This window comes from Mirounga leonina, unplaced genomic scaffold (genome assembly GCF_011800145.1).
Source record: "Mirounga leonina isolate KUSES-001 unplaced genomic scaffold, KU_Mleo_1.0 Mir_55, whole genome shotgun sequence".
Taxonomy (NCBI): Eukaryota; Metazoa; Chordata; class Mammalia; order Carnivora; family Phocidae; genus Mirounga; species Mirounga leonina.
In genome coordinates, this window is record NW_023270816.1 from 3,700,069 (window position 1) to 3,715,107 (window position 15,039).

Genomic DNA, 15,039 nt, shown 5'->3' on the forward strand with positions numbered 1-15,039 from the left:
ACAGCAGCGTGCTCTCGAGCCAGCATTGCAGAGAAGTGCACGCGGAACATTGACCCCGGCCCTGGCAGCCAGGGCAGTTCGGCCAAAGCGATGAAGGAGGTGCTGGCCCCATTATGCCCACCGTGGATGATATTCTGGAGCAGGTCGGCGAGTTTGGCCGGTTCCAGAAGCAAGCCTTCCTGACCCTGTGCCTGCTCTCAGCTGCCTTCGCCCCCATCTACGTGGGCATCGTCTTCCTGGGCTTCACCCCGGATCACCGCTGCCTGAGCCCCGGGGTGGCCGAGCTGAGCCGGCGATGCGGCTGGAGCCTGGCGGACGAGCTGAACTACACGGTGCCCGGCCCGGGGGCCGTGGGCGAGGCCTTCCCCCGCCAGTGCCGCGGCTACGAGGTGGACTGGAACCGGAGCGCCCTCAGCTGCGTGGACCCGCTGGCAGGCCTGGCCACCAACAGGAGCCACCTGCTGCTGGGGCCCTGTCGCCACGGCTGGGTGTACGACACGCGGGGCTCGTCCATCGTGACCGAGGTAAGGGCAGGCCCCGGGTTTGGGGGAACAGGTGGGTTTCAGGGGCAGGGAGGAGACACACAACAAATCCTAGGAGGTTCCGTCCTGGGCACTCTGCCTGCTTCTGCCGTCTGGTCCCCCACAGACGCTGGGGGTTCGAGGAGCAGGGCTGGAGGGCGGGGAGACCTTTGCCAGCCAGGCTGAGCTGCATTTTTGGAACATGGGCCTACGGGGAGATGGGTTCCTCGTCTTTCTGCCCCATGGCTTCTCCAAGAGCCTGTAGAATTCCCTTGGGGTGCCGTTAGAATGGTGGGTCCCCCTTCCTCTACTCATGTGACAGCTGAGTGCCGGCTGGGGTGGTTTGGAAGCCATCCTGGCTTTGGAGTCAGACTGTTTGAATCCCAGCCGTGCCCCAGATCAGCTGGGCATCCCCGAGGATGTTACTCAGCATCTCTGAGCCTCCGCTTCCTCATGGGTGAGCCAGGGATGGCAGTCACCGGCCCCACGGGGTTGGCGAGTTCAGCTGTGCGTGGCGGCCCCACTCCCCGCCTACAGGATGGGGTAGTGGTGTCGAAGGGCCCCGCTTGCCGAGTTCAATGGGTCCTGTCTGTATTGCGCCTCGAGAATATTTTAGTAAAAAGCCACCAGATTTTTTTTTTCCTTCGTGCATCTTTTTGAAAATTGCATTGTGACAAGTGTGGGCCCTTGGAAATTGGCTCTGAGGTCAGCTGTTCAAGCCACAGGCCAGTTTTAGTGTCAACACAGCCGAGGCTCTTACTGGAGGAAGGTGCTGGGTCCTCTCCTCTGGCCTGATCAGTACCCCGTGGTGGGGGGTGGGGGTCGGACCGGGGAGGGGGCAGAGCAGAAGTTTCCCCTTTGGGGGGAACCCTCCTACACTGTTGGTGGGAGTGCAAGCTGGTGCAGCCACTCTGGAAAGCAGTGGTCTTGCTCCTCTGCCTAAACAAGACTAAACTTCCTCGTTCGGCATGAAGGCAGGGTTGCCAGGTTTAGGAAAGGAAATCCAGGGTGCCGGGTAGAATTTGAATTTCAGATAAACAACGCATTTTTAGTATTAGTACATCGCATGCAATATTTGTATTCCCTGCCTCGGTTATCAGCATCAAATATTGTGCAATATGTGGCCGGGAGGGGCAGCAGAGCCGGAGGGGGAGGGGCAGACGCAAGGGGACTGAGAGAGCTCCAGAGCCCGGTGGCTGTCTGTGGCAACAGGGGTGGGCTTCCAGGAGACCCTAGATCAAAGCACTGGCAACGACTGAGGGGATCCTCGAATTGTCACTCACAGAGGGAGTGGGGAGGAGGTAGCTGTAGGGTAGAGTGCTGAGTGTGAAGGGGGGTTCGCTGGAGACACTGGGCTGACTAGACACAGGGGCCCTAGGGTAGGGGGCCCAGGAGGACTCAGCACTCTCCCCCCATTGCTTTAAACCCACCTTTGCCTCCGCTCCTCATCCTAAACTGCAGCTTATTCTCGGGGGGATTTGCCTTTCTGCAGAAATAATTTTTAACTTAGCCTTGCCTTGGACGTTGGAACTTGCTTGAGGGAGGATGCTGAGCCAGCTTGTTTGAATATCCCAGCGGCACTCCCCCTCTGTGCTAGGGATGGGGCCTGGGGCTCCGTCTGGGGAAGGAATGTGCATGTTCTCTGACTTCTGAGTCCCCTGCCCTGTCAGCTGCAGCCCCACAGTGGGCTGGGGGCCCCCCTCCAGGCTGGTTAACCCCGGTCTTCCCCCGCCTGGGAGCATGAGCAAGAGAAAGTCCTCAGCTCCAGGTCCCGGGAGCCCTCTATCAGCAATATCACTGTTTCTAAACTTGTCTCATCCTAGAGATCTCCTGGCTTCTGCTCTGTGATCTGCTGAGACAGGATCCACAGCAGTCTACATTCTGGCAAGGACTCTGGGCGATCTCATGATCAGACGAGCTTGGAGAACACAGACTGTGCCTGAGACCCCAGGCACCGGCCCTGGCGGAACCCCAGTGGGCGCAGCCACCCATCTAGCGCCCCCTACTCTGCGCCACCCCAGGCTTTCCTGAGGGCTGGGCCTGTCTTCCTGGTGTGCACAAATGTGCAGGGGGGGCAGTGGTTGGGTGTGAGGTGGGGGAGGCACAGGGCATGGCAGGTGACTCTAGACACGGATCCTGAGCATAGTGGGGGCAGAGATCTCCGCAGGAGGTGGTGGTGCCGGGTAAGGCCAGATGCCCCTTCCTCCAGTCTGTGAGTGCCCTGGCTTCTGCACAGTCTGGGGGACAAGATGGCGCCCTGGGCATTTCAGGAAGGGGGGCAGGGACATCCTACAGACACACTCATGGCGAAGATTAGAACAAAAGACAAAAAACGGTGCCCTGCAGCTTTGGTGGAATCTGGCGCACACAGATTATGGTCTTGGACATTTGAGTAGAGGCTACAAAAAGACAGTTGGGCAGGTGGAGATGCAGACCCTGGGACAGCCAGATAACACCCAAGTGATCTGTCCTTCAGTCCTCTAACGGCAGGGCCCAGGGCAGGCCGGGAAAACCAGCGAACCGCAGAAGCCTCGCGGGGCCGGTGTGCTTTCAGCCGAAGGGAATGGACATTTGGGTTGGTAGAGGGACCGCCTGAGATGCTGAGTGGCATCTTGTCGTGCCTCCCAGAGCTGAGCCACTCACGGGAGCAGAGCGCGGGGTCTGGGCAGCAATAGCAGGTGTAGACAGGCTCGGGATTCGTTTCTGAAAATCAAGTGGTGACCCAGAGTGCTACCTAGATTTTAATTTAAAAAGTGCTCATGTCAAGGAAGGAAGCAGCCAGTTGGAGAGAACCCCAGGCTGATGGAGCCCAGAGCCCTGGGGCCCTTAACAATCGACCCCTGAGCCCGGGGACGGGGGGTGGCGGGGGAGGCCCGGTTTTAACTGGCAACCTAGAGATTTGCGGACGGTGGTGTGTAGTAAAACCTCTATCCTGAAAGGTAAAGGGTTTGTTATTTACCTAAACCATTTTCACAGGACTTCTCCCCTCTGTGCTCACACCAGCTCTGTGAATGGAACAGGACAGGCACAGTACACACAGTTCAGACTGGGAAACTGAGGCCCACCTACTGTCACGTCTGGTAGGGGGAGCCATGAATCCAAGTAACTAGAGTGGGACAGAGACAGGGAGAAAGGAAGGATGTGCCGCTGGCTGCCACCTCGTCGGGGCTGTGCCAGGGACGGGGACTCCGTGAGGGCCCCAGCTGTGGAGCTCCACACCTTACTTCTACCTCCTCTGTGCCCCGAAGAGGAAGTGGGACCCTCCTCCTCCTCCTCACGGTGCCCTGGTGTGTGTCCCCTGCGGTGGGGCTTCCCTGAAGCACAACGGAGCCCTTCCCCAGGCGGATCTGTCCTGCCTTTGCCCCTGTCTCCCTCCTGCCTAGTCCCTCTGCTCTCTGGCTCTGGGCACAGTGCTCCCTGAGTCTCTGGCCACCCTGGGCCCCGCATGCAGGACACCAGCGCGCACGCTGCTCCCTCCAAGCCCTCTCCTTGCCCATAGTGTCTTTGCTCAGCCCCTCCCCGTGGCCCCTCGCAGCCACATTGGCCATGCTGAGTCTCCAGAATTATCGGTGGGTTTCACATAATTAAATATATAATTAACAGGTACTTAATGGATGGCTTTTGACCAGTTCTGGAAATCACGTTCGATTTATTTTGCTACATTTCTGTCTTTAGGAAATTACTGTGCTGTACTTCTTTTTAGAAGACTTATCTGTTGGCTGTGTTGTCTTTCAATAACCGGCTGTCAAAGTCAGAGCTCTTGACAGTGGTGAGGGTAGAGCAAAGATATTAGGCATATAATGGTAGTAGCTGAGATTGGCCAGAAACCTGGAATTTGTCTTATGAAACTGTGGCAAGAGAAAATGATGCGAAACCCTTGGGGGTATCACACTTCATGGTAAACATTTACTTTGTCCGGAGAGAAGACGGAAGGGACAGTTTGACTTACAAATGGTCTTGTGTTTTCGGCCCTTCTGACTGTGGTGTGACCCGCAGTTTAACCTGGTATGTGACGACTCTTGGAAGGTGGACCTCTTTCAGTCCTGCGTGAACCTGGGCTTCTTCCTGGGCTCTCTGGGTGTCGGCTACCTTGCAGACAGGTACGTAAAGGTCAACCTGACTAAACACAGCGGCGATGCTGTGAGGAGAACGGATCGTAGGGGACAATGGTGGAAGCATCTGGCCGGGTGAAATCTACCGCAGACGCTGACGGAGAAAGACGTGGTAGCTAGTGCTTTGGACTGAGGTAGGGCAGCACGATGGAGTATGGGCGGGGATTTAGGATGGATTTGGGGGGTCAAAACTCATGCAGATTGTATAGTTGGGGTGGTGGGCTGAGAGAAGGTGGGGACAAAGCCAGGGTTTATGCATGGAGCAGATGGGTGAGGTGAGGTTAGGGCCATTTTTTGAGACAGGACAGAAGAGGTTAGCAGCCTTTGTTGTGGGGGGAGAGGGTGGGGAGCCATCAAGAGTTCTGTCCTGGTGGGGTGCACATGGCAGCTAAGCTAAGCATAGCCCAAGTGGTGCAGAAGAGATGTCACCTAGGGAGGTGGATGCGTGGGTTGTGCTCAGAAAAGAGGTTTGTGCTAGAGATAAATATTTGGGATTTGTTGGCAGGAGCTGGTATCTAAAGCTGTCGATGATGTTTGAGAGAAGCTAGCGGAGTGTACAGAGGCTGGTAGGGAAGGAGTTGCTGGCAAAGGAGATTTGGAAGAAATGGCAGGGAGGTAGAAAGACAACCGCTCTTCCGGGATAGTGTGAAGCTATAGAACACAAGACAGGACTGGCCTGACGGGTCCAAACCTGTGGACACGGCACCATGACTACCAGTGGCAAGGATGGTGTCAGGGGAAGGGTGAGGAAAAGAGAGAGAGGAGAAAGTAGAGTTTGTGTGTGTGGAAAACTCTGTAAGGCAAGTGGGCCAGGAAGGACAGGGGACAGGCAAAGGGTCCAGGATGGGGGTGATCCATCGTGGAGGGCTTGAGGGAGCAACAGGGCAGTGGAGGGGCTGGGCCCCAGGGGAGCAGGGGAAGCAGCCTTCCGTCGGAGGCACAGGAGACAAGATGGAGGCAGATGCAGATAACATTAGTTCTGATTGTTCTGAGGTGACAAGGTGTGAGCGTCTGACAGGAAGTTTCTACATTAGTACAGGATGAGGACATTCACTGGCTGGTGTGGAGGTACGCTGGGGAGGAACGTGGGGCTGGAGGTGAGAAGGCAAGGAGTAGGGGGATGAAGGGCCCGGGATGGAGTCTAGGAGGCAGAGGGCAGGGAACACAGAGGTTGCAGGGTGGGGAGATCTGGGGGTGGAGACCAGGTCACTGTGACCACACAGGAGGTTGGCCCCTTGCTTCCTCAAGTAGCCACCAGAGTGCGGGATCAGGTTGGAAAAATGGAGTCAATGAAGCTCCCTACCGGGATGAAGAGTTAGCAAGTGATTTGCCCATTTCATTCATGAAAAAAGGAAAGGGAAATAATCCTCAATTGTTATACCATTAGAACTGAATATTTTCCCAGAAAACTTTCTGAGGCTGCTGATAAGACTAGCACGTTAATAATAATACAGTCTGCTGGGTGATGAGAGGGGGCACACGTGGGAACCTGCAGAACCCCCAGGTGAACCACCCCCTCCCCCCCCTGGCTGAGATGCCAGATGCCTGAGACCAGGATTCTGGCTTCCTCCTTACAGTGAGTTAATGAAGCTCGGAAGGGCTGCTGTTCCCTGCGGACCACACGGTTGGGCCCTCAGTTCCGGGGGGCAGTCCCTCAGGACAGCAGTGATGCATGCCTCCCGATCGAAACCCTTGCTGCCCCTTGGTGCCCTTTGGACCCCAAATACTCCCCACTTCCCTGTCTCCTTGCCTCTGAAGGTTTGGCCGAAAATTATGTCTCTTGGCCACCAGCCTTATCAGTGCCATCTTGGGTGTCCTCATGGCCGTGGCGCAAGACTACCTGTCTCTGCTGCTCTTCTGCCTGCTGCAGGGGCTGGTCAGCAAGGGCAGCTAGACGTCTGGCTATGTCCTGAGTAAGTGTCTGCTGGGCTGAGTTCCCACCAGGGCAGGTGGGCGGGTGGGCAGGTGGAATGGGGTGGAGCCAAACGTGGAGGTGGGATTTAGGGGGAGAGGGGACATTTGTGGGGTCTAGAGAAATTGTCCTAGCTCTAGTTGTATGTGATTGTCTGTCTGACCGGGCAGGGCATGACGTGGGGATAGCCTCCCTCCCTCCCTCTTTCCTCCTCCCTCCCTCCCTCCCTCCCTTCCTGCCCCCCTGAAGGCTTGCAGGTCACATATTCCCTGGGCCTCCCCTGGGAATATTGGTCTCCTTTATTGGCTTCTCTTCTCCCCCATCCCTCAATGTGGCAGGACCCAGGACTTTGTCCTCCCCGTCCCCAAACCTGCTCCACCTGCAGACCCCCACTCCAGCCCCCAGTCAGTGACGTGCCCTCTGTCCAGCCACTCAGGCCAGAGGTCTGGCAGTCAGCATGGCCCCCATTTCTCTACGCCTGCTTCTGGCCCCTCAGGGGTTCTGTTGCTGGCTTTCACAGCGCACACGTGTCCAACATCTCTCCTCTGCCCCTGCCCCTAGGCCCAAGCCAACGCCATCGCTTCTCCTCCACATGGGTCACCAGTCTCAACTCAGCAGTGGACGTGGGATTGTGTTGCCCCTCTGGGCCCGGGCTCTGCACTTCATGCAGCATAGACCAGCCTCTGTAAGGCCCCCAGGACAGCCTGGCCCCGGGCACCGCCCCTCTCCCTGGAGATCTGCGTCCTTAGCTCCCACTGCCTGGAACTTCACCCTTGAGGTTCACCCCCCTGCACTGCTCTCTGAAAAACTGCAACCCCTTCACCCTCCACTCTCCCGATCCCCTTCCACCAGTGAACTCTCCGTCCCCCCATGGCACAAAGTGCATTCTGGCCTGGCACACAATTTACGCATTTGCTGGGTGTGCCCTCTGCCCTCTCTCATGAGGACGTGGGGTTATGAGGGCACGACTCTGCCCGTGGGGCTGATGACACACCCCAAACACCCAGAGTGGTGCCAGGTCCCTGGTAGGCACCCAGGAATGCTTGTTAAATGAATGTGCGCTCCTGGGGCCGTGAGAAATCTCACAGCTCAGTCTGAAGTTTGTCGGGGCAAAGCTCTGGGGAGGAGAGAGGGGCCCGTGTTCAGGCATACCAGACCCTCAAGCACCCAAAGGACACTACAGACGGCAAAATGGGGGGATTAAAAAAGGAAGAGCTAGAGAGAAGCTGGGACCGACAGCCCGGTGTATCTCAGGGAGGCTTGAGCTGAGTAACATCAGCAGGACGAGGGGAAGGAGCCTGGGGTCAGCCAGGCAGGGGCAAGGTGCAGGGGCTCGCCGGGGGCGGGGGGGAGGGAGGCCACGGGGAGCCCAAGGAGCCCCAGGGGTGACTCATGTCCTGTTTCAGTCACAGAGTTCGTGGGCTTGGGCTACAGGCGAACGGTGGCGATCCTCTACCAGATGGCCTCCACGGGGGCCCTGCTCCTCTCTCCACCCCTGGGACCATGCTGAGTGAACTCCGACTGCCTGGTGACCTCGTGGCCACACAAGCCATCCCCCAAATGGCCACAGTGGCCACGCACTCGGGCGCAGGGCTGCTTCTGCCCTTTGTGCCATTTGGGGTGTTCTAATATTACAGGATGGCCCCTGTTACGTGGGGAGCTACCCTCAAACAGAGCCTCTGTCAGTTTGCCTCCCTTTAGGTAGAGGGGCAATGCTTCAATCAGATAGGAGGCCACCTAGCCACATAGAAGGCATTTGCTGTTTGTTGAGTGAATGAGTGAATGAATGAATGAGTGAATAAAAGTTCTTGGGGAATGTGCACATTAAGCCATCGTGAGACAAACCAGTCCCAAGAGGAGGTACTAATCTTACTAGCAGACAGCACTTGGCAGGGTCCCAAGAGATAAGCAGCTGGACAGATGAGTTTTGAATTTTGATTGTGGGCCAGGGAAGGGGTGCAGAGAGGGCTATGGAGAGAAATATCTCATCCCTGCACCCTTTGTCACCATTCTGCTAGGGACAAATTATCTGCGGGTAGCACTGAAGTAGACCCAATCTCTCTAAACCAGGGCTTGCCGCTGGGAGCGGTATGTCTGTGGTCAGGACGAGCCTGCTCTCTCCCATCAGGGTGAAATCCGGGGCTCCCCAGTGGGGAAGGACGCCCTGGCTGAGTCTCGCTGGCCGGGCAGGGTGGGCCTATGCCTGAGTGTTTTCAGAAGACCTCATGCCAGAGATTCCCAATCCTCATGTTGTAACATCCTTACCCGGTTTGAAATGGACCGCATGCTATCTGTTTATTTGGTTTTGGAGATATTTGGTATCTTGTTCAACAACCCTTGTAAGACGCGGAGACACCCTGCTGTCACACAAGGGTTGGGGGCCATATGGGGCATCGATTCTGTGCGAGCAGTTTCCAGGGGAACAAGGGCTGCCAGTGGCCAGCAGAGAGTGGGACCCCTGCTCAGTGGAATGAAGGCCACAGAGGAAAACAGCAGTTCCCTTTTTGCCCCTAAATCTTAGCAGGTGGCACTGAGAGTATGAGGGACCCACAGAGCTGCTTCGTGGGCACCCTGAGCCAGCGCAGGACGACCCCAGGTCCTTGTCCACTAGCTGCTTGAGGAATTACAGTCCCGAAGTGAAGAGGGTGGGTTGCTTGGAGCAATAGCACCTCTCTGAGCAGGGCTTACCATCAGACGCGCTCTGGGGAAGCCACCACGTAGGGACATCGGTGTCTGCAGGTGGGTGCCCGAGTCTCCCCGGTGGATGCTATCACAGAAGAGAAACGCTCAAGTGATAAAGATAATGGACCACATCGCCCAAAAGAACGGGAAATCGCCTCTTGCTGATCTCAAGGTGACAAACTAGCAAGGGGTTTCTCATATCACTGAACTTTGGGTTGGGTTTATGATTTAGAAAATGCTTCCGGGGCTGCCTTGAGGAGCAGGAAGGCCCTGGAGGAATTTGGGGTGATGAGCGCTGAGCACAGGAATGGGTGGGGTGGCTCTGCAGGCTTCTTCTGCTCCCCCCAGCTTGGATGCAGCTGATGCTCTGACTCCCTCCTAGATGCTCTCTCTCGAAGAGGATGTCACTGAAAAGCTGAGCCCCTCCTTTGCAGACCTGTTCCACACGCCACACCTGAGGAAGCACACCTTTATTCTGATGTACCTGTGGTGAGGGGCCTTTCCTGTACCTTCCCGCAGCGGAATCGGGTGCTTGCCCGGGCACTGGGGTACTCACCCACGTACCCTGGCCCACCCCCGGGGTCTGCACCCCTCTCCAGGCTGCTTTCTTGCAGCCTCCTACCCTGTTCCCTCAGAGGACATCCGGCCGGCTCCCCATCACCCGGGCTTTGTCCTTGACATTCAGTAGCTCCCCCAACCCCAGGGGCTGAGTGGCTGGACTGTGGGCTCCCCGCCTTCAGCTGGAGCCACTCTGCTGCTGGTACACTCGTTTCTGCTTCCAGCAAGGTTTTACTAGAACCAAGGGTCCAAGCTAGTAGGGTGATGCCTGGTACATGGTAGCCCTGCAAATATTTGCTGAAGGTTGAATAAATAACCACGGTTCCACAGAATCCATCCCAAGTGCAGGAGATGCCAGCCAGGCTCACCATGCCCTCCCTTGGCCCCACCAGTCACCTGCCACGTCCCCGTGTTGGCCCCAGAGTCCTGCAGCCAGCGCACGATGGGTCCCGGGAGCCTTTGCAAACACCCCAGCTGCACTTCCATCCCCCTCTTTACTTCCTCCCCTTTCCACTCACTCTCCCCACTGCCATCCCCTAATGCACTCCTCTGGGGGGGGGGGGCGGATTTGACTCCTCTGCTCTCACACCCCTGCACCCACTCCCCGGGCCAATTCTGCTCTTTTTTGAAAGGTCACTCCCCTGTCCACATCCTCCGCTGGCTTCCTAACAAACTGAGGATAGAACCAAATCCCTTTCCGTGGCCTACAGGGAGCTGACCCTGAACACCCTTCCCTCCACCTGCTCCTTCCTTCCCAGCACTTCCCAGCCGCGTGACTCCAGACATCTCTGCGTTCCCTCTATGACTCAGTTTCCTTGTCAGCAAATAGGGGTAATGGGAGTACCCCCCCTCACCCGCGTGTTGGTAGATTCATGAGATAATTTGTGTAAATGGCTTAGAACCAGTGGCTCGGTACCACAGGCCACTATTTTAACATGTACATGCAATTCATGGGTTCTGCCAAAAGATGGCAGGCCTGCACATTTGTTAACTGTTCCTTGATGAAAAATCAAGCTTATACATTCTTTTCTCTTAAATCAATCTCTTCATCGGTAAGATGTGACTGTTCCATTTTACTGGGGCAAAGAGAGGGCGTGGTGAGCCTTTCGGAAATCAGGAATGATTCAGGACTAGAAACAAGAGCATCCCAATGTTTCTCTGTGTGCAGCTTTATAAAACAAGGGAGTATATTGATAAGAACTCTCAGTTGTGATCTCCGTTTTGGAGCTGATGGACAATTTACATGCTGGGATAAGACAGCAACTTCTTATCAACCAAAATCTCTACTCGCAGTGTAAATACCAATATAATGATCAAATGTTTCTAGCCTCCAAAATGATACAATGTCACCAAAAGAGACACATGGGACTCTGAATTCTCCCTGAGTGACTTGGCTGGTCCCCACTGGTCTCTGTGCCGTATTCTGTACCACTGCTACTCTTCCCTGGAATATGGGTGGAGCGTCCTCTGTGGGCTACAGGGTGGAAGAGGGAGGGGAACAGCGCTGTTGACGAAGCAGGAAAGACTTGGCTGGCACCTCCTCTGCTGTGCTTTGTGGACTTGACCTTGGGAAGATGATGATGAGGATGCCAATCATCGCTCATCTTTAGTGAGTGCTTTCTTCGTTCCCAGAACCACACCAGGCACTTACTGTGGGACAGAGAGGGGGTGCAGCAAGGGTTGTGGAGAGAAATATCTCATCTGTGCACCTTTCGTCACCGTTCTGCTGAGGGCAAGCCTGATCTGTAGGTGGCACTGGGGTAGGACACAGTGAATGAAGGCTGGTCTCTAAGCTTTATACATCTGTGGTCAGGACAAGGCTGCTGTCCCCTTGTGGGTGTGGAACAAGGGGCTCCCCCGTGGGAAAGGATGCTCTGGCTGAGACTCGAAGTTTGGGCAGGATGGGACTGTGTCTGAGTGTTCTCGGAAGACCTTATTCCATTTATTGATGAGGGAATTGAGGCACAGAGGGCTTCGTTCAGTTACTCAAGGTCACACAGCTCACACAGCAGTCTGATTGCTGAATCTGCTCACTCCGTGGTGCCTTCTGCCCATCCCCTTGTAGCTGCTGGGGCCTCAGGGTCCTCGTTTGCCATCTCGAGGACATGTCGTTGTATCCTGGAAGTCACTATGTCACATCAATCCTGAGAGGAGCTTCTCCCTGAGCGCCCCTCTAGGACAGCCTTCCTGATTTTTATCCCCTCTTCTCAAGTCGCTCCAGGACATTCCAAATCGAGGGACACCTGTTCCTCTCCAGCTCGTAGGGACCTTTGTCCTTGCTGGACAGGATCTTAACTCTCTCCCGTCCCACAGACGGAGCCTCTGCCTGAGACTGCTTCTCCTCTGTGCTCAGGTTCACCAGCTCCGTGCTCTATCAGGGCCTCATCATGCACGTGGGCGCCACGGGGGGGAACCTCTACCTGGATTTCTTTTACTCTGCTCTGGTTGAATTCCCGACGGCCTTCATCATCCCCGCCACCATTGACCGCTGTGGCCTCATCCGCCCCTTGGCTGCGTCGAATCTGGTGGCGGGGGCAGCCTGCTTCGTCATGATCTTTATTTCACATGGTGAGTCGTGCGTTCCCCTCATCTTCTAGGTAATCAAATTATCGATCTGAAATTCAGATCGAATTTGGGAATAGTGTTTCAGGTCCTGGATGTGCCCCTTGAACAAGAACAAAGACAAAGACAGGGTGTTATCTTAGTCTACTACTGTGTTGTTGTTGTTGTTGTTTTTAATTTTAAATTGCGGTATAACATACACACAATGAGCAAATGACAAGTGTACAAGCTGATGACTGTTTGCATGTGAATGTATCTGGGCACCATGACCTAGATATGTGGAACATTTTCAACACCCCAGAAGGTTCCCCTGTGTTCCCTGACAATCCATACTGACCCCTCCTGTTCAGATCACCACTGCTCTGACCTCTGTCACCAAAAAGTAATTTTGACTGTTCTTGAACTTCATACAAAAGGACCCCTAGCAAAGGTACCCTGTGTCTTTGTCTGGCTTCATTCCGTCATTCCATCCATGAGATTTGTCCATGTTGTCACACCAGAGTGTAGTTCATTCTCTTTCACTGTTGGGCAGCATTCTACTGCCTGAATCCCGTGCTACCATCCCACGCTGACTGACACTTGTGTGGTTTCCAGCGTCTGCCTACTGGGAAAAGCTGCAGGGAATGTTCCGGCACATGTCTTTTCATGGGCATAGACTCATTTCCCGTGGGTACAAATCTGTGAGTGTTTGCTGGGTCAGGGGTGGCATCTGCGTAGCTCTAAGTCGATACAAGCAGGTTTCCAAAATGGCGGGACCAACGTACACTCCCATCAACGATGCCTGAGCGTTCCAGTTGTTTCACGTCCGTGCTAACACTGGGCATTGCTCGTCTTTTTGATACCAGCTGTTTTGGTGGGTGTGTGCTTTCGTCCATGGTTCTTACAACCCAAGATAATCCAAAGCAGAGTAACTTCAGTCAGTTTTAATTTGAGTACACAAATTGCCTTTCATATTTGTCACATTTGGGAAGATGGTTGAATAAGCACTAGGCATGTTTGCTATTTCCCCAGTTTGTGTTGCTTGTGCTCCGCCCCCGTGGGTTAAATGAGTTGTTTCGGTAAGCGTTTAGGGAGAGGGTACTGTGGGAAGTGGTTCCTGAAATCTGTACTCTCAAGAATCAGGCTGTATAGATCAGGCTGAAAATAAACAGCTCAGTTTTCTTCTCCCTCCTTGCACGAGAGAACAAAGAAGACAGGGAAAGGAACAGAGTCTATCCGAAATAGGTTTTACCCACGATCTTCCCCATCTTCCTATTTCTGGAATCCTGGAAAGATGAATGGGAGGATTTTTTTTTTTTTTTTAAATAACAACACTAGGTGCAGAGGAGGAGCCGAAGGTCTGAGATTGTTCAGTTATCACCGGACAGAGCTCAGGCATCATGCTCTCTGGTCCCAGGTGCCCCCCGCCGCCCCGAGGGCCCTCTTCCCATCCCCCACCCTCTCCACTTGCCTCTACTGAGTCCTTGTCACGTTAGATGATAAACACTCACTCCCTCTTCCGGGAAATATTTCAAGTACCTTCTGTGTGGCCAGCACGCATCTAGACCCTGGGATCTCAGCAGTGAGCAAAGCAGAGAAAGTTCTTCCTTCATGGAGTTTACGTTCTAGAGGGAAAAAGCAAAGGTGAAGCATGGTGGGCGTTAATCCTTTGTGTGGCGGTCAGGGGCGGCCTTAGGAGACCTGAACGAGGGGAATGAGCCGAATGTACTTAGGAGTACATTCACCATCTGGGGAATGTACTTCCCAGGCAGGAGGACAGAAGTGGGAGGATCCCCGAGGAAGGTAGAGCTGAACATTCAAGGAGCAGCCAGAATCCCTGTGCCCGAAATTGGAAGAGCAGGGCAGGAGTAGGGGGACAGAGGTGGGGGTTAGCAGGGGGCAACCTTGGACGGTATCCCCTGTGTGGAAGGGAAGCACTGGGGGCTTTGGGCAGGGATGCTCCCTGCAGTCCCTCTGGCTGCTGAAGGGAGTTGGTGCCCCCGGCGCCGAGGGGGGCCAGGGCGGTAGAGGCGTTTGCCAGATTAAAGACCCCAGCGTGTGTACACACGGCCCTCCCTGCAGATACTGTCTGCGTGAACTTCCTCATCTTTTCTCTTTAGGGGGCTGGAGGGTATCCATGATTAACGGCTTGCCTTGGGCTCTCCACCTTGTGGAGACTGAGTTGGACCTGGTGGTGGGCTCATTCCTAAGGCCACCGTGTCCTCTCTCCTGGGAGCCTCCTGCTGGTGGAGGGAAACGAAGCATGTCTTCCATTAGCAGCCAGTATCTGGGGACAGGGGTCAGGATGACATGACGTCTGTGACCCCAGAGGCTTTATTAGTCACCTGGCATGTCCTGGGAGCCACTTGCTTGTTAGTGTGTGGGCTAATCCAGGTGGAAGGAGCATGTGATGGGGCCCAATTCCTTGATTGGTCCTCAGTAGGGGGAGGGCTTCGTGGACCCTCATGTAATGGGGAGCCCCAGAGCCGTCTGCAGAGTCAAAGGTTTGCTTCCCTTGTACTTGCATCTGAGACTATCCTGAAAGGTGTTTTGTTTAAAAGAAAAATGTGTTTGGAAGTGAAGGCTAGACTGAGGATTAGAAATCTGGTCCGCCAGCTCCTGGGCTGCTGCCTGAGGGGCTGCATTATTGTGGGCCTCCTGTGTCAGGTGTTCCTGTGGGCCTCCTGGGTCTGTCGGGTGTTCCTGTGGGCCT

At 55.1% G+C, this 15,039-nt stretch overlaps 1 protein-coding gene across 1 annotated transcript in view; it reads left to right on the plus strand.

The window, feature by feature from the left end:
- LOC118001938 (solute carrier family 22 member 1-like) overlaps positions 1-15,039 on the plus strand; it is a 26,604-nt gene continuing 11,565 nt past the window's right edge. The window contains 9 exon segments of the mRNA XM_034992128.1: positions 1-524; positions 4,518-4,621; positions 6,392-6,546; positions 7,952-8,055; positions 8,095-8,114; positions 8,220-8,246; positions 9,267-9,399; positions 9,610-9,716; positions 12,139-12,353. Of these exon segments, the coding sequence (XP_034848019.1) occupies positions 114-524; positions 4,518-4,621; positions 6,392-6,546; positions 7,952-8,055; positions 8,095-8,114; positions 8,220-8,246; positions 9,267-9,399; positions 9,610-9,716; positions 12,139-12,353 (1,276 nt within the window). The 5' untranslated portion in view covers positions 1-113.